Consider the following 25,762-nt stretch of genomic DNA (forward strand, 5'->3'; position numbering starts at 1 on the left):
TGCGAGTGCCGAAACTGGAAGTTGTGGGCTAGTAATCTTGATGCACTTTTATTTATTTATTTAATTGGGTTTCTATCCTGCCTTCCCCTCGAATGGGCTTAGGGCAGCTTACATTTAAAGGCACTATGTGCCAAAATATATTAAAGATATAAAACCAGATAAAACCAGATAAAACAATCATATTATTACAATTAAAATGCTTAGCATAGAATTGATCTTATTTGCAAAGAGAAAGGAAAGGGCTCCATAATGTCTCATGTAAGCAAGCCAAGCCCCCATAAGTCAGGGGAAACCCTCACGTTCCATATTGGGTTGCCATCTTTCAAACAAATCCTGGCTCTGTCCTTTGAAAAGCAGCTGACTCTGCAGAGGTTAATAAGTTTAGGGTGGTACAGTGAAAAACTGCTGCTGCTGCTAAAAGGACAGAAGCAAGATGTATATACACCAGCCCAGTCCCATGCCTGGATACCCTTGTTAATCAGCTTGCATTGCAAATGATTCTTCCTGTCTCTGCCCACGTGTGCTTCAAGTTGAGTTCTGTGCTGCACTTGGTATAAGCCAGCCTCAATGATCTTGAATAACTACACACAGACGTCAGCTGTTCCCTTGCAACTGAAATGATGTTGAATTTAGTGAAGTGGCACTTGAGGATTGATGGCTTCAGAAATTATTGAGAGAGAAACACAGATGCACTGTGTGCTAAAGAGACTCCCCCCCCTAAGACTTTGGAATTTCTGAAAAGAAGTCCTTCAGGGCCCTGATTCTCTAAATTATCTCATATGGAATGCTGGTGGTTTCAGGTAATGTTACGAAAGCAACAGAATGCACCCCTCCCCACTTTTATACTGAGAACTATTTTGTGCATTGTATATGGGTACCTGGGCTAGGTATAGTCATGGTCAGGGCTCTTTTTGTAGAAAACGCCCAGCAGGAAATCATTAGCATAATAAGCCACACCCAACAGCAGGAACTCATTATCATATTGGGCCACACCCCTGACAGCACAGCTCATTAGCACATTAGGCTGCACCCCCATGTTACCAGAAGTGTGGTTATCCAGCAACACCCACCTTTTGCTTGTTATTCTGTTTACTTTGTTTGTTGTCAAAACCCAGGGCCTTTTTTTGTAGGAACTCCTTTGCATGTTAGGCCACACACCCCTAATGTAGCCAATCCTAATGAGTTTCTGCTGTTGGGTGTGGCCTATTATGCTAATGAGTTCCTGCTGGGCGTGGCCAACTCAGGAGCCAGCCGGAACTCCGTTCCTGTGCGTTCCTGCCCAAAAATAGCCCTGGTCATGGTAAAATGAGAAATCAAAGGTAAACTTTGTCTTATTGTATTGAATTTTAAACTGTTTTTATTTGAATGTACGGTCACCTATAGACCAATTATGTAAGCCGCCCTAAGCCCGCTTGTGGGGTAGGGCGGGGTATAAATTTAATAAATTTAAAAAAACTGGATGAGGTGCTCTGAGATGGGTTTCTCATTAGGAAACTCTTGGCAGCTGGCTCAGAGGGAAGAACAATCCATTTTTCTCCCCAAGCCTACTTTATTTTTTAGGATACAGCTCTACCACTGTAGAATCATTCTACACTTACTTGGGTGTAATTACTTGAAAGAGATCTACACAGGGAGAAAGGTGAGTTCATGCCTCCTATCCAGAGTTAGTCAAGCGCACAGCTAGGGTTGCCAACTATGGCTTGACAAAATTCTGGAGATTTGGAGGTGGTATATGGGGAAGATGGAGTTTGGGGAGAGAGCTCAGCAGGGATGTGATCCCATAGAGTCTGCCCTCTAAAGCTGCCATTTCCTCCAGGGGAACTGACCTCTGTAGAATAAGCACCTCCTTAATACTCCTCATGATGTCTCTTCTCTGTAACACTTCTCTTGAATGAATGAATTTTATTGTTACGGCGCTTAGCCAGCAATTGTAACACTTCTCGATAACCTGGAGATTGTTTTTGATTTTGTATGCTGTTTGACGGGTCTTTGACCGTAATAAACTGATTGATTGATTGACCTCTGTAGAATGAAGATGAGTAGCAATTCTGGGAGGCCCCACATGGAGGTTGGTAAATGTACCCACAGTTTTCAGTAGGCCTAGTTTGGAATGGCTGCATTGGGTTGCGTTGTTAGTGTTTTATGTTTCCTGCCAACATGTCAAGGCCAGACTTGGAATAACAGCAGGTAAATAAAGGAAAAGCGGGAACGTAATGTATACAGTTAAAACTACAAATACACAAAAGAAATACTTACCCACCTTTTCTCCAAAAGAAGCATGGAGTAGTTTTATCTTTTCTCACACATACAAGGTATGTGCCCTCCTCATTTCAAATGACATATAAATAATGACAATCTCAAAATCTGAAGTAATCACCAAATCTAGTTTTTGTTCTCCCTCCCCATCAGAGTGCTGATCAAATCCCAATCCTTGGGATTTCCAGTGAGTAGTAGGACATTCATTTTTTCCCCACCCCAGCCTGCCAAACCATGTCTGTTTTTCTTTTCCTGGACCACTCATGCACCAAATGTTCTTGAATTGTGCATTGAGGCCGTATGTTGTTCACCTAATATCTTAAGAAAAAAGGAACGTGGGTAAAGGTAAAGGATCCCTTTGCTCGAAAGTCAGTCAAATCTGACTCTAGGGGGAGGTGCTCAGCTCTGTTTCCAAGCCAAAAAGCTTGGAAGAAATGGGAGAAGAAACGGACGAGACAAACTCCTATATAACCAAGAAGGAATGTTTTACCAGGGAGGCTAGAAACCATTCACAAAACAAAGCACAAAAAATACAAGAGGAGTGTACTTCAGGCGCAAACATAAGGATTGCAGGAATGGTAGAATTAATCATCAGAACAGTAAACTATATCTTTAAAGCCTTAAAGAATGTAGAAGCTAACCTTGAGAAGATCCTTCTTTGTTCAAAAGCGGTGGCAGCTGGAGTTAATGGGAGACAGCTGAGCCACAGAACCACATGTAATACCCATACAAAGAGAAGCACACTGGAGCCAGCAGCTCTCACAGAAAATAACTTTTCTTCACAAACTTTGATATTACAAAAAACACAAATATGTTTAATAGTCTGCCCACTTAGAGGTCAATTCCCAATCTGGAATACAAAACATAAGGACATGGCTTCTCAGCTCTCTACTCAAAAGAAGTACCACTCATATCGACTTACTGAATCTAGAGACTCTTAACAGTTCAAACCAGGTACAAAAAGTGTTGCTTTCCTTTAAATCAGCTAAAATCCCGACCCTGCTGTCTCTAAAGAAAAGAAGTCTAAGGAAAAAAGGAAATTTTTTGACCTGAGTTTTTCTGAACACTACAGTTTCTCCTCTTCTCCCAAATCATCTGGGAAACAACAGTAAACAAGACAATCTACATAATAGGGCTCAAGTGGAACTTCCACCAGTTCTCATTCATGATGAAAAGACTTCCAAGGAATTAAAGAGGCAATATTAACAGGAGAGGAGAATAAAAATATCAGTATTTACCATCATGCAAAGGAAGAACAAACTCCTTCAAATAAAATCGGAACAAAGAATGGAAGTATCTTTATCGACCCTACAGGGAAATTGATTTGATTTAATCAGACTGACTACCTAAAACAATCCATCTTATCTCCTGGAACATAGCCGGCTTGAAAATGGGGGGTGGGGGGGGGGGGGGAAGGCCAGTGACTCGGACTTTATTAACTACTTAAAATCCTTTAGTTGTATTTTCCTCCAAGGAACCTGGTCTCTATCAGATGTGAAAATAATGGAATTCATTTCCTTCAATATGCTGGTGTACAAATCGTATTCAAAAGGTCGCAACAGGGCTGGGCTTACTTTGTTATTCAGGGCCAAGCTTTCAGTAAAGGCAATTAATACTTTCCTACCCTTCGCCCAAGCATAATCCTGCTTTACGGCTTTGATATTGAACTAATTATAATTAATCTTTACTTTCCCCCCACTACTAACTTAATTTCATCAGTAAGAAAAGACACATTATCCATATTCTTAACAACTTTACAAAAAAGATATCCCACAGCTCATTTCATTTCATTGGGAGATTTTAATGCTCGAATTGGTCCAGACAATCAAACACTGAGCTCACAATTGAGCTAAGAGGAGAATGAGGAATCACTTCCCCCCGTCCTTTCTCTTTCTAGAGCATGAAAAGACTCCCTGATTAATAAGGCAGGGTTCAGTTTAGGGGAACTTTGTATTACACACAATGTAATTACTTTAAATTTTATCTCTCAGTTTCCCGACACCAATGAATTTACATATGTTTCTATATGAGGCTGGAGTGTAGTAGATTACTGTATCAGCTCACCTTTCACACTTCCTTTTATTAGTAAATTTTCCATTGGCTTTAGAACCAAAAGTGACCACCTCCCACTTGAAGTTAATTTGGTCTGTAAAAATAATTTCTACCCTAATGACCTTTCTATTTTATAAAACAAAGCTGAGCACACATTGAGGAAAATAAGGTGGACATCCACTGTAGAGAATAAATTATGCATTTTACTTGAATTGGATACAGCTTCTAATCTGAAACAGTGTTTAACCTCATCAAGATCTCCCATAAATCTCTTTCTTATTACCACTAATTAATAGACTTGCTCATCTCGCTTGCCAAACATATAACCACAGTTTCCTGTAGTCCCTTGTCCTGGTTTGACTCAGACTGTTTATCAGTGAAAAAAGCAGTATGGTCCGCATATAAGGAATTTTGGTTATTTAACAATCCTGTTAAATTAAAACAATATCAAGATAAAAATAAACTCTACCAAGAACTTATGCTTAATACGAAGAGACTATTTTATCAGAGAAAATGGGCCAATCTGATGCAAGCATTAAAATCCAATAATAACAAACTTTTTGGTAGGTGATATCATATGAATAACAGACCTGACTATTTCAGTCCAAAAATCCGCCCCCAAATTTGGACTGATTATTATGTCGATCTTTAATACTATGGATACCCTGTCAACCAATATCGATAATACAATCTCAGATGATATTCCAAATTGGCCCCTTGTAAATCTGGATGAAATAGGCGAATTGATTTCAGAACTAAAATCTAATAAATCCCCTGGTCCAGATGGAATCCCTGCAGTGGACTCCTCTGTTAGGCAGTCTATTCACTCTCATGTGTCGATGCCTCAATCTTGGCTAAACTCTTATTATTATTCCCATCTTCAAAAAAGGCAATCCTAATAGCCCAGAAAACTTCAGACCAATCAGTCTCCTTTCTATTATTGGTAAACTATATGCAAAATATTTAGAAAGACATCTAAAAGACTGGATGCACTCCCATCAGATCATCCAACCTGAACAAATTGGTTTTCTAAAGGCAATTCAACTGTAGACCATTGTTTTCTTTTATCTTTTTTGGCTGATAAATATATGAATTATGGCTCCAAAAAGCTGTATGTAGCCTTCATTGATATGAAATGTGCATTTGATTCAATCCCCAGACAATTATTATGGAGGAAACTTGAACTTATGGACATCGACCCAAGACTGCTATTTTTGATTTAAAACCCCCTTCATTCTTCTACCTCTTGCCAAGTTAAATATTCCGAATTTGGGAACTTAACCTCTAAAATACTACTCTCTAAAGGTGTGAAACAAGGTTGTGTTTTAGCTCCTCAGCTTTTTAATTTATTTCTGAATGACTTAGCATTATCATTAGAGTACATCAATGGCTATCCCCCTAAATTAGGGTCTTATGAAGTTCCTCTCTTACTTTATGCTGACACCACCACAATCCTTTTTCATTCTAGAATTGGTCTTTTAAGATACCTACAAGCTTTTCATAAATACTGTCAAGACAATTCTTTATTTAGAATTTATTTGAGAGCCAGTTTGGTGTAGTTGTTAAGTGTGCAGACTCTAATCTGGGAGAACCGGGTTTGATTCCCCACTCCTCCACTTGCACCTGCTGATGTGACCTTGGGTCAGTCACAAGCTCTAGCACAGCTGTCCTTGAAAAAGAGCCGTTTCTGCCAGAGTTCTCTCAGCCCCACCCACCTCACAGGGTGTCTGTTGTGGGGAGGGGAAGGGAAAGGAGTTTGTAAGCTGCTCTGAGACTCCAAGTGAAGGGCGGGATATAAATCCAATCTCTTCTTCTTCTTCTTTAGTCATTAACTATTCAAAATCCAAAGTATTCATTTTCCCCAAATACTGGAATCCAAAAAACAACAACAACGGATTATAGGTAACACAGAAATTACCCAAGTGAAAAACTTGAAATATTTAGGCACCACCTTTCAGTATAATTTAAATTGGGTAACTCATAGATCCCAAATCACCACTGTAGCTAAGTGGGCTACTACCCAGCTCAAACAGTTCTTCACTAATGGTAACCAATATGTTCCTGCCGCAATTAAGATTTTTGAAGTCAAAGTTCTACCTCAGATGCTTTATGGCAATCCCAGCCTGGATAAAAACATTCAACAACAGAGAAAATTCAGGCAAAATATTTCCAACAACTTTTAGGAGTCTCTAACTGTACACCATATGCGGCACTTTGTATAGAACTGGGCCAGCATTTTATTGAAACAAGAATTTGGCTAATAACCTTTAAATATTGGCTCAGGTTACATTTTAGATTTTCTGCAAACTCTTTACTTTCAAGGATAAAAAGTGATCCATATAGTACTATCTGGCATTCAAATATTGAAAAGAAAATCCAACAACTGGGCTTTTCATTCGATTGCCCTTCAATGAATCCGCTATCTTTTAAACCATTAAACAAAGGCTTTTTGACCTAGAATTTTAAAAGCTAAATACTCTGAGTTCTTATTTTTCTTCTCAGGCAAAACTAAACCTCTCCATCCAGCAAGGGAAAATGGCCAGTTAATTGCACAACCCCTCAAAAATATTCACTGGTCGATATAACAAAGCCCCTTTCCTTGAAAGGCAATGTATCTGTCCTTTAAAATTGATAGATTCAATCCATCATATCATCTTGTATTGTCTATAATATGTTAATAAAATTTTATTTAAAAAAAATCTTGTATTGTCAATCGCACGCAGGTCCATGTAAGAAACTCCTTTCCTGTCCACTATACCCTAAACATTGTATTAACAATGACAGAATAATCCAATGTCTATTAAATGACACAAACCCAGACATCTCAGCTCTGGTCGTTAGATTCTTGGCTGAAGAGGTTAAAGACAGATACAAACTTTCTGTATGATCAGTCTTATTTTGCTGTCTCTGTAATGCCTTCTTGCTCATATTTTATCATACCATGTATTTTATTGATATGCCATTAAGGGTATTTGATTTGAATATAAGAGGGTTCTCACCCTCTTCTGAAGAGGCGCTGAAAGGAGTCCCTGACTACGCATCAGTCACTGAAGTAATGCTGAAATAAATGCTATATGCAGGGCTTTTTTTGTAGAAAAAGCCCAGCAGGAACTCATTAGCATAATTGGCCACACCCAACAGCAGAAATGTATTAGCCTATTAGGCTACACCCATGACAACACAGGTCATTAGCATATGAGGCCACACCCCTGTGTTACCAGAAATGTGCTCATCCAGCCACACCTACCTTTTGCTTCTTATTCTGTTTACCTTGTTTGTTGTCAAAACCCAGGGCCTTTTTTTGTAGCAGGAACTCCTTTGCATGTTAGGCCACACACCCCTAATGTAGCCAATCCTAATGAGTTTCTGCTGTTGGGTGTGGTCTATTATGCTATTGAGTTCCTGCTGGGCGTGGCCAACTCAGGAGACCGCCGGAACTCCATTCCTGTGCGTTCCTGCCCCCAAATAGCCCTGGCTATATTCAAAATCCATATTGAATAGCATGGGAGTGAATCAGTAGGATCACAAACTCAACAAGCTGAAAAGAACAACAGAAGACCTCTAGCCCCTCATTGCTTGTTAGCCTTCCACACATTATGTGAGTTTGCAGTCAAATGTACACTTGGCAGGAAGCTGCCTCTCTCATGAATATATATTTATTTTAGAAAATTTAAACATTTAGAAATGTAAGATACCTCTGTACTCTATGGGCATGCTTCGCTCATTCACACAGTACATGTTAAAGTACTTCTTCACCCCAAAATGACTTCTTCACCCAAAGAGTAATTAACATGTGGAATTCACTGTCACAGGAAGTGGCAGCAGCTACAAGCATAGACAGTTTCAAGAGGGTATTAGCCACAAGGTATAGATGGAACACTATGTCTGGGGCAGGGATACTCTGTATTCTTGGTGCTTGGGGGGGGGGGCAACAGTGGGAGGCTTCTGGAGTTCTAGTCCTGCTGGTGAACCTCCTGATGGCCCCTGGTTTTTGGCCACTGTGTGACACAGAGTTTTGAACTGGATGAGCCATTGGCCTGATCCAACATGGCTTCTCGTATGTTCTTATGTGCTTTTATAACTGAATGCCTTGTTATCCCAATGCTGCAAGCCACACTTCATTTGATTCATAGTCTGGACTTTGAGGAAGCCCTGTCCATTATTCAACATGCTTATATTTATTTATTATTTACTTCATATATACCTCACCTTTCTCCCCAGTGGGAGAAAGAAGCTCACATTGTTCTCCTCTCCATTTTATCCTCAACCCTGTGAGGTAGGGTAGGCAGAGAGAGAGAGAGAGAGAGAGAGAGAGAGACTGATGCAAGGTCACCCAGTGAGCTTCCATGACAGAGTGGAGGTCTCCCACATCCTAGTCAGACCTTCTGACCCCTGTACAACATGATCTCTCTTATAGTCCAGCTTTCTGTTAACCAGTCAAGATCAAGCAGGTCCCAAGCTGGCATACAACAAAAAGTTCATAAAATTGTGAGGATTAAATGGGGGAGAGGAGGACAATGTAAGCTGCTTTGGATCCCCGTTAGGAGAAAGGTGGGGTATAAATGAAATAAATAAATGACAGCACGTTGAACTTGAATTACAAGAAGAAGAAGAAGAAGAAGAAGAAGAAGAAGAAGAAGAAGAAGAAGAAGAAGAAGAAGAAGAAGAAGAAGAAGAAGAAGAAGAAGAAGAAGAAGAAGAAGAGATTGGATTTATACCCCGCCCTTCACTTGGAGTCTCAGAGACGCTTACAAACTCCTTTCCCTTCCCCTCCCCACAACAGACACCCTGTGAGGTGGGTGGGGCTGAGAGAACTCTGACACAAACTGCTCTTTTTCAAGGACAGCTGTGCCTGAGCTTGTGACTGACCCAAGGTCACATCAGCAGGTGCAAGTGGAGGAGTGGGGAATCAAACCCGGTTCTCCCAGATCAGAGTCCACACACTTAACCACTACACCAAACTGGCTCTGAAACAATAGAACCAACATGAACAATAAAAGCAATCCATACAGCAAACAATGTGGTATACAGATGAAATAAAATCACTATGAACCTTCCTTCAAATGCTCTTCAGAGCTACAGGTTGGGTGCCTTCCTCGTGGCCTCAAGAAGACTACTCCACAGTATGAGCACAGTAGTGCTCATGCTGAGTAATGGTCAGTGGCAGTTTTCACATCAAGTTTTGGTAGACGGAAGAAACCAATGGTGCGACCAGAGGAGCTGCATGAGTTGATACTGAAAGAGACAGTCTGTTGAGTATGTGAATCCCAGGTTGTAAAGAACTTCAGAGGTAAATAATTAATGCTTTGAATTGAACCCAAAGGAAATAATAAATGCAACAATCTCAAAACAGGTGTAATATTCCTGCAGATAGTCATCAAGTTGTTGCATTCTGAACAATTTTTTAAAATGCTACAAACATTTTTAACGTTATTCCAAATCTGCACTTGAAATTGTAGGAGACATTCTAGACACTAGCCTATCAGTGCCCCTCAGCTTTTGATGAAAACTTGCAGAGCCATGTTTTCAGATACAGTGAGTGTGCTTCCAAACCATCCTTACTGATTTAACAGTTCAGTCTTGAACCGAGTTACACTCATCTAAACCCCTTCACTTCAATGGCTTTAGATACAGTGAGGGTGCTTCCAAACCATCCTTACTGATTTTACAGTGGCTTTACTCAATGGCTTTAGAAGGGTGTAACTCTTCTTAGGATTGCACTTCAGAATTCTTTGTCTTCCTTCTCAGAAAGGTGAGTGCTGTTGGTTCTCAATAGCTGGGCTCCTTCCCTCAGGCAATCCTGTGACAACCTGTCAGCTAAATGTATGCCTTTTTTCAGGCCATCAGCTGTGTTGATTCCACCTATGACACACACACACACTCTGTCCAAACTGACCTTAGAGCTGCACGTTATGCAATCTTGGTACATATGCAGATATTTCATTTCAACACATACCCATCAGCAAAGCATCCTCCAGTTGCGTGTTGAGCACCAATACAACGGAAATTACGCCACAAGTCAGAAATTTTGCCTCAACTTAAAAAAAAGTTTCCATAATTTCAGTTTTCTATGACTCCTGGTTACGTTTCCATAATTAACAACTAATTTCAGTGTCCTTGGAAGTACTCCATGTTCCAAGTAATCTGGTTGCTCTGCATATCATTGAGAGAGCTTAAGTCTGGAACCAGTGCATGAATTCTCTAAGCTGATTGACTGAGCTTAAATGTAATACCAGGACGCAGTTGTCAGTACCACATAGCTCCCCTACTTTAAAATCTCTTTCTGAAGTCCAGAGCTGTGTTTCCTCTTCCTTTTTTTAGTTCATTTTAATCATAAGGATTTCTGTGGTAGTGTAACTGAGATTAAAATTGTGTATTCTATTTTTTTAAAAACAGAAGTAGCTTTCAGACCTGGCATTGCCTGTCCTCCTGATCATACAACATTTGTTTGAAATACAGATCCCTTGAAAACTGTGGTACTAGTTTCCAAATAAATTCTGGATCCAAGTGAAAGAAAGGATGGGCATACATTTTCACTCAAGTTACACGTTGCTCCCTGGCACTTTACGCTCATGGATTCCAGACATTTTTAATCTATACAAGTAACAGATCTGGTGCTCCTCTCTTCCCCTTCCTGCACTGATAATCTACCTACAAATAACATGAGTACTCCGAAAACTTTTTTCCATGAGAGAATGTATTCAGCACTATAAACATACCAGAGAATATTTTGCTATAGACAATCACTGAATGATTCATACTGAGGATAAATAAAAAGGGGTTTAGTGTGTTTGTGTAGATAAGAAGCTGTGGTGCTCATAAGTGTGAAGCAGGCCTCATTAGATTGCCGGGAGAGGCAATAGCCTCGTTCTGTCCTTTCCTGGTGAGAATGGGACACAAACAATGTGCTGCTCCTCCCTTTTTTTTGTCACTTGTCTGTGCTTGGCTACCCATGAGGGTACTATTTCTTCAAAGCCTTTTATTGACCAGGGGTTTTCAGTCATGCTGTGGCATCATATAGACCCTATTCCTCACATTTTACTTTTATCTCCTTAGTTTTTGCTGTTTCATTATCAGGCACAGTACCAATCTTATTACCATATCATACTAATGGAGGTTTGAAGAGTTGTTTTACTTTGGAAAGTCACTGAGATGACGCTTGAAAGGACACTTGGACTAACACGCTGGGGCTTGATGTGTGAGAAAAAGTTGCGGACAGCTACTAGGAAGAGTACGTATCAGGCTCTTCCTCTCTATCAAAACTGTCCTGCTGTGGCCATGATGTGCTAAGTTTGTCTTCATAGGGGTGTCTTCCTAGGCTTTGGACAGCAGCACAATAGCATCTGAAATGCAGAGCATACCCTCTTGCCACATTCGAACCTCTTCTAGCTGTGCAAAGCAGGATGCTAGACTAGACACACCCCTGGTCCGATTCAGCACGACTCTTCTTATGTTCTAGCTGAATTGTCATGGCAGAGGTGGGGGAAAAAAGAAAACATTTTAAATCTAGATTTGGTATGTGAAGGGGACTTCATGTAATTTTCATATATGTGTCTGTGGAAAAAAATGTTAGGGGTTTGTTTACATTGAAATTTACTATTTAGGTGTTTCTGTGTAACTGTATTTGTCTGTCCACATACTCAGCAAATCTTGCAATTAGTTGTTATGGTCAAAATAGATGCCAGTGACTGCTCAAGTGCACAAAGCAGGCAAATGTCTCCTCCAGAGGATATTCAAAGGATGTGGAGATACAAAGAGGGGTAAAACTGTGAGTGACTCTGCGTGACAAGCAGGTTACCTTAATGACCCATATACAACCTTACAGAATATGGGGTTCTTCCCAAGTGATCAAGAAAATTTAGTTGGCAGTCTATGCAAGTGCAAAAGCAGCTGTGAGTTGTAATACAAATGTGTTACTTATTACCAAGGAACAATCTAGCCTTGTAACACAAGCTATACCCTTGTTTTCCTCAGGGGATTACTTGGTGGTCCCAAAGTTTAATGGACTTGAATGGACAGAATGAGATTAAAATGTGGAATTCACTGTCAGAGGATGTAGTGATGGCCACAGGAATAAGCAGCTTTAAATGGGGATTAGATAGTTTCATGGAGGATAGATCTATCAGTGGCTACTAGGGACTATTTTTGCAGCTCATTTTACTCGAAAGAAGACAACAAAACAACACTAGTGTACATTTCAAAGTCTTTATTGTGGTTGTAAGAGTACATTGTTCAGTCATGGCTAAAAACATTCTAATATTTCAGTAAAATTTGAAAACTAAGGGTATTCTGGAGATCTTTCATACCCTAGTGTTTGTTTTAATACACTTTATAAAATGAACCTATAAAATGCATGGCAGAAGCAACAGAGACTGAACAAACACATGGAACTTGACATGGCATTATATGACCAATGCAGAATACTTTACAAGCTGGCTTATGGCGCTGGTATTACCAATATTCAGTGCAGAGAAAATGAATACCTGGGCATGCTTTATCATCTGTAAGGATTTGGTAACAAATGCAGACCACACACGAGTGCACTATACTGTTAAGGGGGGAGGGGGAGTGCTGAGGGAGGAAAAACATGCTTAGTTATACAACAGGACATATGACTAAGGTGATTTGAAGGAACTTGGCTCTCAAGGTAAAGTGGGAACCATATGAGTCTGGCTGTTAGAACAACAGTGGGGCAATTGCTTAGAGAGGTCCTGAGACTGAAGAGAGAGGGTTCTTGCCACCAGCAAGTTTTCCAAAACCTGAAAAGGGCATTTGGGTGAAAGAATGGTACAAATTTTTGATTTCAACTGTAAGGGTGGGAGCTGTTCTAGAAAACAAGAAGCAGCTTGTGGATCAAGCCACACAGACCGCAGCCTACCAGCCATATATTGTAGCCTGTCAGATGCTTGATAAACTCCTGTTTTTGCATTCCTAGTCAGGCACCAGAGAACAGCTTGAAAGTGCTCTCTGGAGACTGCTCCCATAGGTGACTGATGGGTTACTTTGGATCACAGATTACACAAGCCAGTAATAACTCATCCTCCTGTGCTTTGAATCAGCCTTCAGCCCAGTATCCTCCATAGTTATGCAAAGGCAGTGATACTGTGTTGTTCCTACAGGGCACCTACTACCATGAAACCATGCATAGTTGCGCAATGGTAAGGGAATTACATTACAAGGTAGTGGTCAGACATTTCATGTGCTATATAAAACTCCTAAACGGTTTTTAAGATTCTGTTATTTTCACCACAGCAGGTAAAACTAGGTGGGGCTGCTACGTCTTACACCCTAGAATTAAGCGGAGAAACATCATTTTTTTTAATAAAGAGAACAAAAATCTCTGACACATATTCAGGGAAGTAAAATTCCTTAGCTAAGCCAACTCAGTTCATAGTGTACTATACTGTCTGAAAAATCCATCATATTTTTCAGATGGAGGGAACAGTTCCCATCCTGTATGTCTGTTTGAATCTTTTAAGTATGCATGTTATATGCTTTCCCTCACTGGCACCACAATGTAGTATCTCTTCATACTCTCAGAACCTGGGGAAGATCGGAGGGATTTTTCTACCGACACTGCTTGAGTGAATCTTGTTCGGAAGCCAGCATAACAATATGCCAGCTGGGGCTCTTAAAACATTATTCCATACGTTGTTTTTTTTTAAATGTGGTTTGCCATGTTATATTACAATCCTATGGGGACCACCATATTGTAATATAAATGCTACTTTTAAAACTAATTCCACGTTTTAATTTTGTGGGGAAAGAATTTTTTACAATCAAATTGCTCTTTTCATTAAAATCAGATTCACACAATTTTTTCCTCCCAAGTTTCCTATTTACTTTATGCCAGGTATGCACAAGCTTTCCTGTGTTGGGAATATTCTGCCACGGGTTATGTTCCAGGCCAGCCTAGTTTCAAATGTACAATGGTCCATAGTCTGAAAAGATGTCAAAGCACCCACAGGACTAGGATGTGGATAGTCAGAATGGGACGGAATCCTATGAAGATCACAGTGCCTAGATCTGTCATGAAGATAAATCAGAAATATTTGCCATCACATTTACTGACTGATAAGCCTTACGGATTTCAGTGTAACTGGCTTCAAAGTGGGGTTGCAGTATGCAATTTTTAAATATTAAATTAAGAGGCCAAACAGGCAAGTCTAAATGGAGTGCAGTACAGTGGATCCAAATTCAGATCCTCAGTTTTATTTTTTATCCTATAAATGCCCAGATTTGCTGATGCTAATGATGGTAATTGTATAATCTGTTATCTCCCTGCAAGAGATAATGGAAAGAGAATTACCAAGAGGCAAATGCTAATCATGTAATGCAATGTGATGTTCAAATCTTGCCCTTGATTTATGGCAAGGCTGTGTAAAAACCACAGAAACCCCTATTTTTAGCTTCATGATTTGTCCAGCTATATTTAGAGCTCACTGTTGAAAAGTTCAATGGCTACACAATTTGAATGATCAGCAAACTGTTTTGTAGTTAAACTGTAGACACTAGCTGCGGGCAACAGAAACACTGAATAGACATTCAAAAATTAACTTTTCAGATGTAGCAATGTAGCAATGCCTACCTTTTTTACAATATAAGTGCAAAAGTGTATTAACCAATGACAGCAGTAAGAAAGACTAATGATTCTCATGCAAAATCTCTTCCCAGTTTACGACGTCTGTAGCACATCTAAAAAACATCCACAAACATACCCCCCTCCCCTCCCACAATACCCCAAATAAATTTAGTTTCTTTTCAGGTTGTGTACATTCTGTTTACTGCTGCCAAATTGATGGCGTGCAAGTTCAATCAATTCAAGCCCACCAAACAGTTTGTGTTGTGCAACAAAAATGACAACCAGAACCACAAAATACCACCGTACAAAGCTGTACAAGTACAGCAGCACAAATGCAGCAAGTGTGAAGAGTGTCCAATACAGGAGTGAAATGAACTTAACCACCATGACCCTGAGCTCAGATTTACAGGGGGGGATTTTGCTTCTCCCTGTTACATCAAAGTATTTTTTGCCTTCATAGAACAAACGGAGCCTCTCTTCTTTCTCTTCCCACCGCTTCTGGCACCAGAGCTGCAATTCTTCCCGAGAGACTGGTAGTGCTTGCACCGGGTATCTGTGGACGTGAAAGTGAATTTCTTTGGGGAAGTTCCCGTAGAGAAGATGCCTCTCAGTTTGAGGTATGTTTTGAGGATACGCTACTGTTATGTCATGAATCGCATCAAGGTTATTACCTGGGAGAGAAAGATATAAGACTGTGAGCAGAGCAATGTCAGAATTCATGGAAGTGAACAAATGATACTATGGCATAAAATATATGAAACTCATCAGAAGATGCAATTCTTCTATTATCGAGTTCAAATAGGCCAAGATCACTGTAATATGATCATTTGTCATTTATTTTTTCAGATGAAATGAAAGTGTTTTTGAAAGTTATATAATTCAAATTTTAATAAATATTCAATATTAGATGGACAAACTATTTTTTCTCTAAAGCAATGCAAAAGGCATCCTGAGAAAAAGATGTAGGAAAATAAAGATATAATGACCATCCAGTGAATATTTAAAGTAAAAAGATAACTGGGAAGTTTCACAAGCTTAGATAAAGCAACTTAAACTCAGGGAGATGAGGGCAGTAAAATGACAGAAGAGCAGGGAGCTGCCTGCATTATACAGATTTGCTATTGACTGCAGCCAGACTTTGCCTCCCGTCCAGTCAAGATCTACATAAACCTTTGGAAAGGATGTCCACAGGGATGCTTGCCTCAGAGCTTGAAAACTGTGAAGCTAAGAGATATTTTAGACCAAGGGTGTCAAACATGCGGCCCGGGGGCCAGATCAAGCCCCCGGAGGGCTTCAATCAGTCCCACAGTGGAACTGACCATCTCCTGCTTCCAGTTCTGCTGCTGCTGCTGCATCATAGCTTGCTTCTCCAGACTCTAATAATCACTCAGCCATTTCATGTCCTAGACTCAGAACTCTGAACATGAGATTTCTGTGGTGAATGTCAATAAATCAAAAGTAGGTTTGCAGCTTACAGATACACACTTGAACAGCATACTCAAGATTGCAACAGCACAGACATTTTGATGCAATAATTCAGAGCAAGAGGTGTCAGTTATCAGAGACTGTTAGATAAACAAAATATTGCAAGAGTGCTAATGTTCTAAGCATGTTTTTATTTTAAGTAAAAACAATCCTTTATGTTTGTTTCCTTTATGAAGTTTATATCTCTGCTACCTGGCATTACATTTTATGACACACATGGCCCGGCCCAACGAGGTCTCATTTATGTCAGATCCGGCCCTCATAACAAATGAGTTCGACACCCCTGTTTTAGATGGTCACTCTTAATTAATTAATTAATTAATTTATTATTTCAATTTATATCCCACCCTTCCTACAAACAGGCTCAGGGCAGCTCACAACAATAAATACAAACAATCTAAATTAGCACTATAAAATAATAAAATAAGACCAGTTTAAAATATTTAAAATATTTAAAACAGGCAGTGCACTGCATGAATGGCGACACTCTGTCATTAGTATCCCACATGTATATTTTCCCTGCTGATTTTTCTGATGTGGTTGTCAATTTATGTCTGTACCCTGATCTTGTTTCCTGTATGGCTTTATTTCCTACTCTTCTATAGCCACTTACAATCTTTTCCTACTTCCTCTTTTTTTGGGATATTCTGAGAGACATTTATAGCATTTATAGAAATATTATACATAAATGTATACAAAGAATGAATTTAAAAGCAACATGACTTTAGCAATGACCAGGAGGATGGCATTCGAATACTTGTGCTGTATCTAGCATCAGGGGCAGGCACTAGCCTGGTGAGAAATGGTTCAGACAGATAACTCATAAAGGCTATACTAGACTTGACCTATATATATTTACTTGTATTTTATTATGGATTATTTCACATCGATGCTCAAACTTTGACTTGGGGAGAAATTAGCGATTAGAGTTGTTTGTCTTGCTTTTTAAAGCCATTTTGGGCTCTGATATTTTCTTATACGGAAGTATAAAAATGGCTTTTTTCACTGAGAAGAAGAGAAGAGATTGGATTTATACCACGCCCTTCACTACCCAAAGGAGCGGTTTACAATCCCTTCCCCTTCCCCTCCCCACAACAGACACTCTGTGAGGTAGGTGGGGCTGAGAGAGCTCTCTCGAGAACTGTCCTTGAGAGAACAGCTCTGACAGAACTTATGACTGACTCAAGGTCACATCAGCAGCTGCATGTAGAGGAGTGGGGAATCAAACCTAGTTCTCCCAGATTAGAGTTTGCACTCTTAACCACTACACCAAACTGGCTCTCGTAACAGCAGATGCAAGCCTGCCAACAAGCTATGCCCTCTGCCTAGAAGCATAGCCTCTAAATCTCAGACTGGAGAAGAGAGTGAAGTTGGTGAAGGGTGGGCCACCAACCTCCACAACATCACTTATTATCATTAAAGGAAGGGGGAAAGCATAACTTTCCCCCAAAGAGGTCCACATGAATTTATTGATATACAGTGTTCATGTCCTCAGTGAGAGAGCCGTACCTATAATCAGGAGCACATCTATCTGACTTCTGAAAATCGCATTGTTACAGAATGGTTGCTAACTCTGGATTCAACAATTCAGTGCTCAAGGGAGAATTTCTGTAGGTGAGACTGCAGATCCTAGAACAAATTTGGAGGCGAAAACGGGCCAGAGCCCAGTAATTTTGGGGGTGGGGGCGGCTCTAGACACAGATCAGCGCAAAAGTTGTCTATCTAAGGTGTATAGGTTTTTTTTAAAGAACTTTTTCTGGCAACCGCCCCTCCCCAGACCCTTTTTGTCCCGACTGTATCCTTTTTTGAGATCTTATAAAGTCAGCTTGCCTAATCTAACATAGGTGCTAAATTCATTGGATGTGACATTTAAGTTAAGCTCTGCCACCATGTTAATTTATTTTATGTATTTCTTGTTCTATTTTATTGCTTGACTGTGGAAAGCTGGCTGCCTCAGAGATTTAACTCAAAGGTTGTATTGGAATGTGGCATTTTAAGGCTGGCTATTTCATAAGGATTGTTGTTATTTTGCGTAAAAACATATATCCCTTCACAGTGGGGTATAAAACCATTCCCTACCTTTCTAGCAGTTTCCAAAGGTCTATTTCAAACACTCAATGATGAATTTTTTACTTTAGCATTCTTATCTCATGTATATTCTCTGACATACATCTACAATTGGATTTAAAACAATCCAAAGAAGTCTACCATTTATCTCAAGAATTTTCTCTGGCATACATTTACAATTGGATTTAAACAAAACAAACAAGTCTACCCTTTAATTACAACACCAATCAATTAAGCTTCCACCTGCATATGAAATAATCCTTAATAAAATACAAGTGTGTGTGTATTTGTTGCCTCATAAATAGTAAAAGCAATTAATGAATGTCTCCAAATTTACTTCTGCAAAATCATGTACCAGATCTGTTCCAGCCTTTAAAGATTATTATTAATATCTTGAACTGGTCCGTGTTGGCTCACAAAAGCTGCGCTTTATGCGGCCACAGAGATGCAACATATTCAACAGCATAAAGCTTTTCCAAGTACATCTCAAGTCAATACACAACACTTCAACAGTAGAGTTGTTGTTGTTCAGTCGCACAGCCGAGCGACTCTTCGCGACCCCATGGACCAGCTCCTTATACTGAAACAGGCCCTTGGCCCATCAATGTTAATATTATCTACTCAGGCTGCCGGCAGCTCTCCAGAGTCTCAGGCAGAGGTCTTTCACATCAACTACTGCCAGATCGTCTTTCAACTGGAGATGATGGGAACAGAACCAGGGACCCTCTGCATGCCAAACAGATGTCCATGAAGATGATGGAGGGGGTGGGAAATGTGATGTAGCCTTTACAGCACAATCTAATACATGATTAAAGTAAAGGTAAAGGTTCCCTTGCTCGAAAGCCAGTCGAATCCGACTCTAGGGTTGCGGTGCTCATCTCCGTTTCAAAGCCGAAGACCCAGCACTGTCTGAAGACATTTCTGTGGTCATGTGTCCGTCATGACTAAACACCAAGGCGCACGGAACGCTGTTACCTTCCCACCAAAGTGGTACCTATTTATCTACTTGCAATTTCTTGCTTTCAAACTGCTAGGTTGGCAGGAGCTGGAACTAGAGACGGGAGCTCACTCCGTCATGCGGCACTCTTGGGTCTCGAACTGCTGAGCTACTGACCTTCCACAGCCTGCAATTCAACATCTTAACCACTTGAGCCACCACAGCTCAATACATGATTACTTGTAAGTAAATCGTAATGTGTTCAATAGGGCTCGTTTGTCGGTACACAGAATTTCTCCCTTTTTCACTCTTATTGGACTACCTCTTGGTTAAAAAAACCTAATTCACTGTGTCTATGTGTTCAGTAGGAAATCACTCCCTATGGGTATATACTGACAACCATATGCAACATGGCTGCCTATAAACTACATACTCTGTTACTGCTGTTTCACATTTCTGACCTCTTTTAAGGAAAATTTTAAATTTTATCTTGCTTTGTGAATTTCCATGTTACTGCAATTGCCCTGAAGTAACTTGACAAGAGGATCCATGGAACAGTCTATGAACAAACTATATGACTGAGAATCCATTTCTTCAATACTTGTTCAGGGCACCATTAGAATTCTGGTAGCTAAAATTCCCCAGCATGATCATGCACAAGTACACTTAGATTGAAATCCAGTTCAATAGGGCTTACTCTGAAGTAGGGGTGTACAGGATTGCAGCCCTACATTTACACACTTAGAAGGGTGTAACTGCATAGGATTGCACTGTTACTGTAGTAAGAAAAACTGTTTTTGCAACTAAAAAGTAAGAGCTTTTCGAATTGCCTTTTCTAATTTATTTTGCAACTAAAAAATAGAGCTTTTCTAATTGTATTTAACAGAGAGCTACAGAAAATGAAAGCATCAGTATTCAACTGCTGACAAACTAAGAAGAAGTAATGCATAACTATGGCTAATAAAGATGAAGCAGTAAAATGTGCAATGGTTTCAGCTCCTTAGAAGCTACTAAGCAGAAAAAACTTCCAGAAAGCATCATTGTCTGGCTCCTAGCTAATAATATTTCCTTAGGCACATTAGCGTTCTGTTTAAAGTTGCTCATATTTCAGAATCTACAGACATGATGTCTTTCTCTCAATAATTACAATGCAAAATTAATTGCTTTCAGCATTGTTTCAGGTCAGCAAAGGAAACTCCATGAATTCTAACTAAGCTTGTGACCAAAGTAATGTCTTCCCTATTAAGCTACATTCTTCAGCAAAATACATTTTCATAAGAACCTGAGAAGTTACTTTCTGAATCACATAATGTATAAGATTTTTTTAACTATTAGTTGCTGTAGATTTTCCGGGATGTGTGGCCGTGGTCTTGGCATTGTAGATGCCAATGCCAATGCCAAGACCACAACCACACATCCCAGAAAATCTACAGCAACTAATGAACTCCGGCCGTGAAAGCCTTTGACAACATATTTTTTTAACTCTTCTTTTAAAAATAACTTCTGACTTGTAAACATAAAGGAATCGGTTAAATTTTCAGTGTTATATCTAAAGAAGTGCACAATCCACAGCATACATAAAAGCTTCTGAAAATATTTGACATTTAATGTGAGAATTACTCTATAAAGAAATATTAATTCTATAGTTTGGAATGCAGCTGTGCCTGCACTGATAACCTTTTGGATTGAAACTACATCCCACTAGCATTTTGAAGGAACATTTCTACTGTGTTCTTAACTCGATGCATAATCACAAATAATATATAATGCTAAAGAGAAGCCGCATGGGAGACCCAGGTTTGAGTCCCCACTCTGCCACGGAAGCTTGCTGGGAGACCTTGGGCCAGTCACCCACTCTCAGCCTAACCAATCTCACAAGGTTGTTGTGAGGATAAAATGGAGGACAGGAGAATGATGCAAGCCTCTTTGGGTCCCCACTGGGGAGAAAGGTGGGGTATAAATGAAGTGAATAAACAAACAAACATATATAAAGTGACCGCTAGCTACAAAAGCAGCAAAACCAGGCCACCCACAGACAGGTCTTTATATACCTGGTGGCCTCCCGGGTGTGTAGAAAGTATGTCTTAGTAAACTAACCAAAAGCCTCCTCCCCAAAACAAACTGGCCCGAAGAAGACTGAAGCTGTGGTCACACTGGCGGCTTGGCGCGATATGGTGCCGCCGCTAATTGTACCAGTTTAAAATGTTGTGGGGCATATCATCCAGACAGCACACCCTGCTGTGGGTTATCCATGCAGACATCCTATGGTCAAGCATCCACATTACTGCAGCGCCACAGAGTGTGCTGCCCGAAAATTTTTCAAAATGCATGCGTGCACATGTGCAAGTGCGCACATACACATGTAGACAATTTTTTAAAAATCCTCCCTAATGGCAGACTGCCAGATCCAGTCTGCGCACACTCTCCCGCGTTCAGACATCTGGCCATGCCCAATGAATGCACAGGGAACCAAAAACACCACTTGTGATGTGGTGCCTTTTTAACCTGGCTCCAAGTCGTCCTATGACAGGATGAGTATGCCGGGGGAACGCCTGACAGATGTGGCTGTGGTAAGTGAAAATATGTCTCTCACTGCCTCTCCTCACTGCCTATTAGATAAGTCCCTTCAGTGACGTATCCATTATTAGTTTACAAAGATAATATCCCTTTTCTATCAACACTGCAGACTTGTTACTTAAGAAATACGTAAGGAATACATGTTTTGAACCAACGGGATATGTTCTTCTCTCATCCTTTGAGTAATAACATTAACACTGAGAATGTATGCTATAAGAAACTTGAGTAAACCCCCTTAAATTCTGGTTCACTGCCATCTCTTCAGGATTTAATGTCATGGAGTATTGGGGGTGGTGTAAACAGAATATTCAGAATTAAACTCAACTGTTTCATCTGTCCTTAAATGTTCACCAGAAATGCTACTTAATGTTGCACAGTATGAATATTTTAGTTATCTCGAAAGTCTAGCCAAACTAAGCCACAATGTGAATCCTCAGTAGAGATATGTAAATGAACTGGGTGAACGCCACCCAAGTCATGCAGATGAATAAGGCTGTATCAAGTATCTGTATTATCAGAACAAAATCCATCTGCAGCAGACAGTGATATATTTTGCTCTAAGCCAGAAATCAAACGGGAGGGGTAGGGGGAAGATGCAGAATCTGCCTACATCCTCTACTCTGTAGAATTTCATAAAGCATCTAAATAAAAGTTTAGTTTGCTAGTACAGCAGAAAATGCTCTGCCAAATGATACTTGCTTTCTTTTTAGTTGCAGACAGGGCCTGCAAGACGGAGCTCTTCCACCAGGCCTTCATCTTTGGGGGGGGGGTTAGGGCTCAGGAGGGCAGGAAGAAACATCTGTTAACATCTATTATGAATGCCTACCGGGAATGTTTGGGTTGTGTTTGTGGATGTGGTTGCCCTCTCTGAGATTCCGGAATGAATAATGTGTAGTTTGAGCACTTTAATGTTTGAATGGGTTTTAAATTGTATATTATGTTTTAACTGTACTAAAGTATTTGATGTTTTTATTAGCAAGTTTTTTCTTACCATGTAAGCCGCCCTGAGCCCTACGGGGAAGGGCGGGGTATAAATTTAATAATAAAAAAAATAAATAAATAAGCACTGCTAGGCTGCATCAGTTCAATTTGATACACATTGGGATGGATCCTATCCCCATCCTCCCACTGCACTGAGCAAAGTTTGAAGCCTTTTTCCAGTCTAGGAGACTTCCTCCAACTTAAGTGAGTCTTTGTACAACAGAAAAGCCAAAAGTTACAGGAAGGTTCCTTTGGTTGGAGGAAGGCTACCATACCTACTTGAAAGGAAGATGACACAGGCTTTCTAAAAAAGAAGTGGTAGTCTTCCAGTTGGGGATACAGATCTGCTGAGTGTGAGGGTAGAGTTTTGGAGAAAACACACCAGCTAAGAGTGGCAGTGAAATACTGGCTTTTACGTGCTCTGAGTTTCAAGGGGAGAGAGGAGGAGCTGGGTGGGCTAGCTTTAGAAACTGTAGCTCCTTGCCTAGCAGCTGGTAAGAAGCAGTAGGAACACACTGGTGGTAGGCTTGTTGCTCTACTGACTCATATTTTTTTTGCTCAGAATAATACTACACACCAGCTGTTGCTTCTTCCCCTGTGCTTCAGGCCAGAGTTGTGTAGTACTTAAGGTCTTTTTCCCCTCAGGAGAGGGGAACTCAAAAAAAATCTGAGGGTTTACAGCAGTTTAGCACAACATTAGCTATAGCTGTTATGAGTTTGCATACATTTTAGAAAGGGAAGGATAAAGCAAATAATTAATTTTAAATATTCTGCTACATCGGAAATATGATACTTTGTCATGGAAAAGTATTGTGGACTGGGTGGTGGGGGTTAACTGTGCATTCCTAAGGAGTTATACCCTTCTAGGCCCACTTAAAATCATAGAATCATAGAGTTGGAAGGTACCTCTAGGGTCATCTAGTCCAACCCCCTGAACAATGCAGGAAATTCACAAATACCTCCCCCTTAGGGTTGCCAAGTCCATCTTCCACCCCCAGTTGGGGGTGTTCCTGTAGGGGGTGGGGCATCCCCAACATGATGACGTCACATTGGGGGCGTTTGCCGCCCCCACCACCCGCCCGTGTGCGGGATCTCCAGAAACGGCAGTTCCCTGCACTTAAGTAGCCGGCAGCCGGCGTTTCCCCTTTAAGAGCAGCTGCGTTTCCCTTTTAAGAACGAAGCTGGCTTTTCCCTGCAAGCTTGCGGAGTTTGCGCTTGGGATGAAACACGGGTTGCACACACTTAAAGGGAGAGAGATAGATGGCTGTGGGTGTTGGGGGTGGGGCTTCCCCTGCCGACCATCTGGCCGGCGGTGGGTAGAAACCCCCCCCCCCAAACAGGGGACCCCTGGCAAACCGGGGTTTTTGGCAACCCTACTCCCCCTCCACGCCCCCAGTGACCACTGTTTCATGCCCAGAAGATGACAAAACTCCTCCAGGATCTCCAGCCAAACTGGCCTGGAGAAAAATCGCCTCCTGACCCCAATGCAGTGATCAGCATTTCCCTGGGCGTGTCAGAAAGAGCCACAAGACCTAAGCACTGAGGCAACCCTTCCTGCCCTCCCTCTCATGTTCTGCATAAGTTCACAGAATCAGCACTGCTGTCAGAGGGCCATATAGTCTCTCTTTGAAAGCCTCCAAATTGATTTAGAAAGGTGTCATTCTGTTAAGGATTGCACTACCAGTTGGTCAATTTATCTGTGCCTTTGCCCATTAGTTTGACTTGGGGAAGTAAAACCCCCCAATCTCTTGCCTTTATACATTTGGAACAGCATGGTCCAGTACTACTTGTGAACAGTTACAGTGCAAAGAGGTGCAGAAAGTAAAAATAATTATTTTCTTCTGTGGTCTATATTATGTATTGTATATTTATTACTATGTAATTAAAATTTTTGTTTGTACTGCCACTTTTTTTAGAAGGGGCCATTTAAAATCCACAGTCATCTTCTTTTACGTATAAGCTTCTCTCTTTTTAGGGAGCTATCTTAAATTTGGGGTCATCTTCAAGTAATTATGGTACTTGGAGGATGTTTGGATCCACTCAATGCATACCAGCCTTTATTAATACGACAGTGCTTTGAATAATATGAACACATGAAGCTGCCTAATACTAAGCCAGGTCATCATTCGTTCCAGTTCAGTGTTGTCACCTCTGACTGGCAGTGGATTGGAGGGGCCTTTCTGAAGAATCTTCTGTTCCCCCTGCACAAAAACTGCTAATCTCTCTATATAATAATTCTGTTTTTGAGTGGCAACATTCCATGCTCTCCCTCAGCCATTGGCCCGTCAGCCACCACTCAAGAGTACTCGCATGCCATTGGCCTGGTGCTGGGTCTGCTCCTCTTCCCCGCCCACTCCCCCTTCAGCCACTGTGCCCTGTCAGAATTACAGGCAAACGGCTTTCTCTCTTGACGAAGACACTTTTCCTGTGTGGGACTAACTTTCCCCTCAGTGGCTGTTGGTAGGTGTCACGAAATGGCAGTTATCTGTGTTTGTAAGATGGCTGTGGTTATTTGTTTAGAATGTTCCCCCATAAGGTTTAACTGAGCTTAGTTCCAGAGAGGGGCGTGCAGGGGTATCACTCACTGGGTTGAATGGGGCTTCCTCATCTGCTGGCCTACAGTTCCCAACTGCCCCAAGGCCAAAAAATGCGGGAAAACAGGGACTGTCCTAAGGCAGACTTTGTCCCTGGGAGCAGCAGAAATTCAGCCACTCCAGTCGACTGGACTGGGGAATGAATGGAAGTTTCCCTGCTCTCTTGGGCAAGAGAGAGAAGCTGAAGTACATGTGAGCCCACAACCTCCAGAGGTAGAGAGTATTGTGTGT

General features: G+C 40.8%; 1 protein-coding gene across 3 annotated transcripts in view; it reads right to left on the bottom strand.

Moving 5' to 3' along the window:
• Window positions 1-12,525: 12,525 nt before the first annotated feature.
• LCLAT1 (lysocardiolipin acyltransferase 1) overlaps window positions 12,526-25,762 on the bottom strand; it is a 178,323-nt gene continuing 165,086 nt past the window's right edge. For all 3 annotated transcript variants that reach the window (XM_015426113.1, XM_015426112.1, XM_015426114.1), the window contains one exon: window positions 12,526-15,561. In XM_015426113.1, the coding sequence (XP_015281599.1) occupies window positions 15,059-15,561 (503 nt within the window). In that variant the 3' untranslated portion in view covers window positions 12,526-15,058. The remainder of the gene's footprint in view (window positions 15,562-25,762) is intronic.

The sequence above is a fragment of the Gekko japonicus genome, unplaced genomic scaffold, assembly GCF_001447785.1.
Source record: "Gekko japonicus isolate JY-2015 unplaced genomic scaffold, Gekko_japonicus_V1.1 scaffold143, whole genome shotgun sequence".
NCBI lineage: Eukaryota > Metazoa > Chordata > Lepidosauria > Squamata > Gekkonidae > Gekko > Gekko japonicus.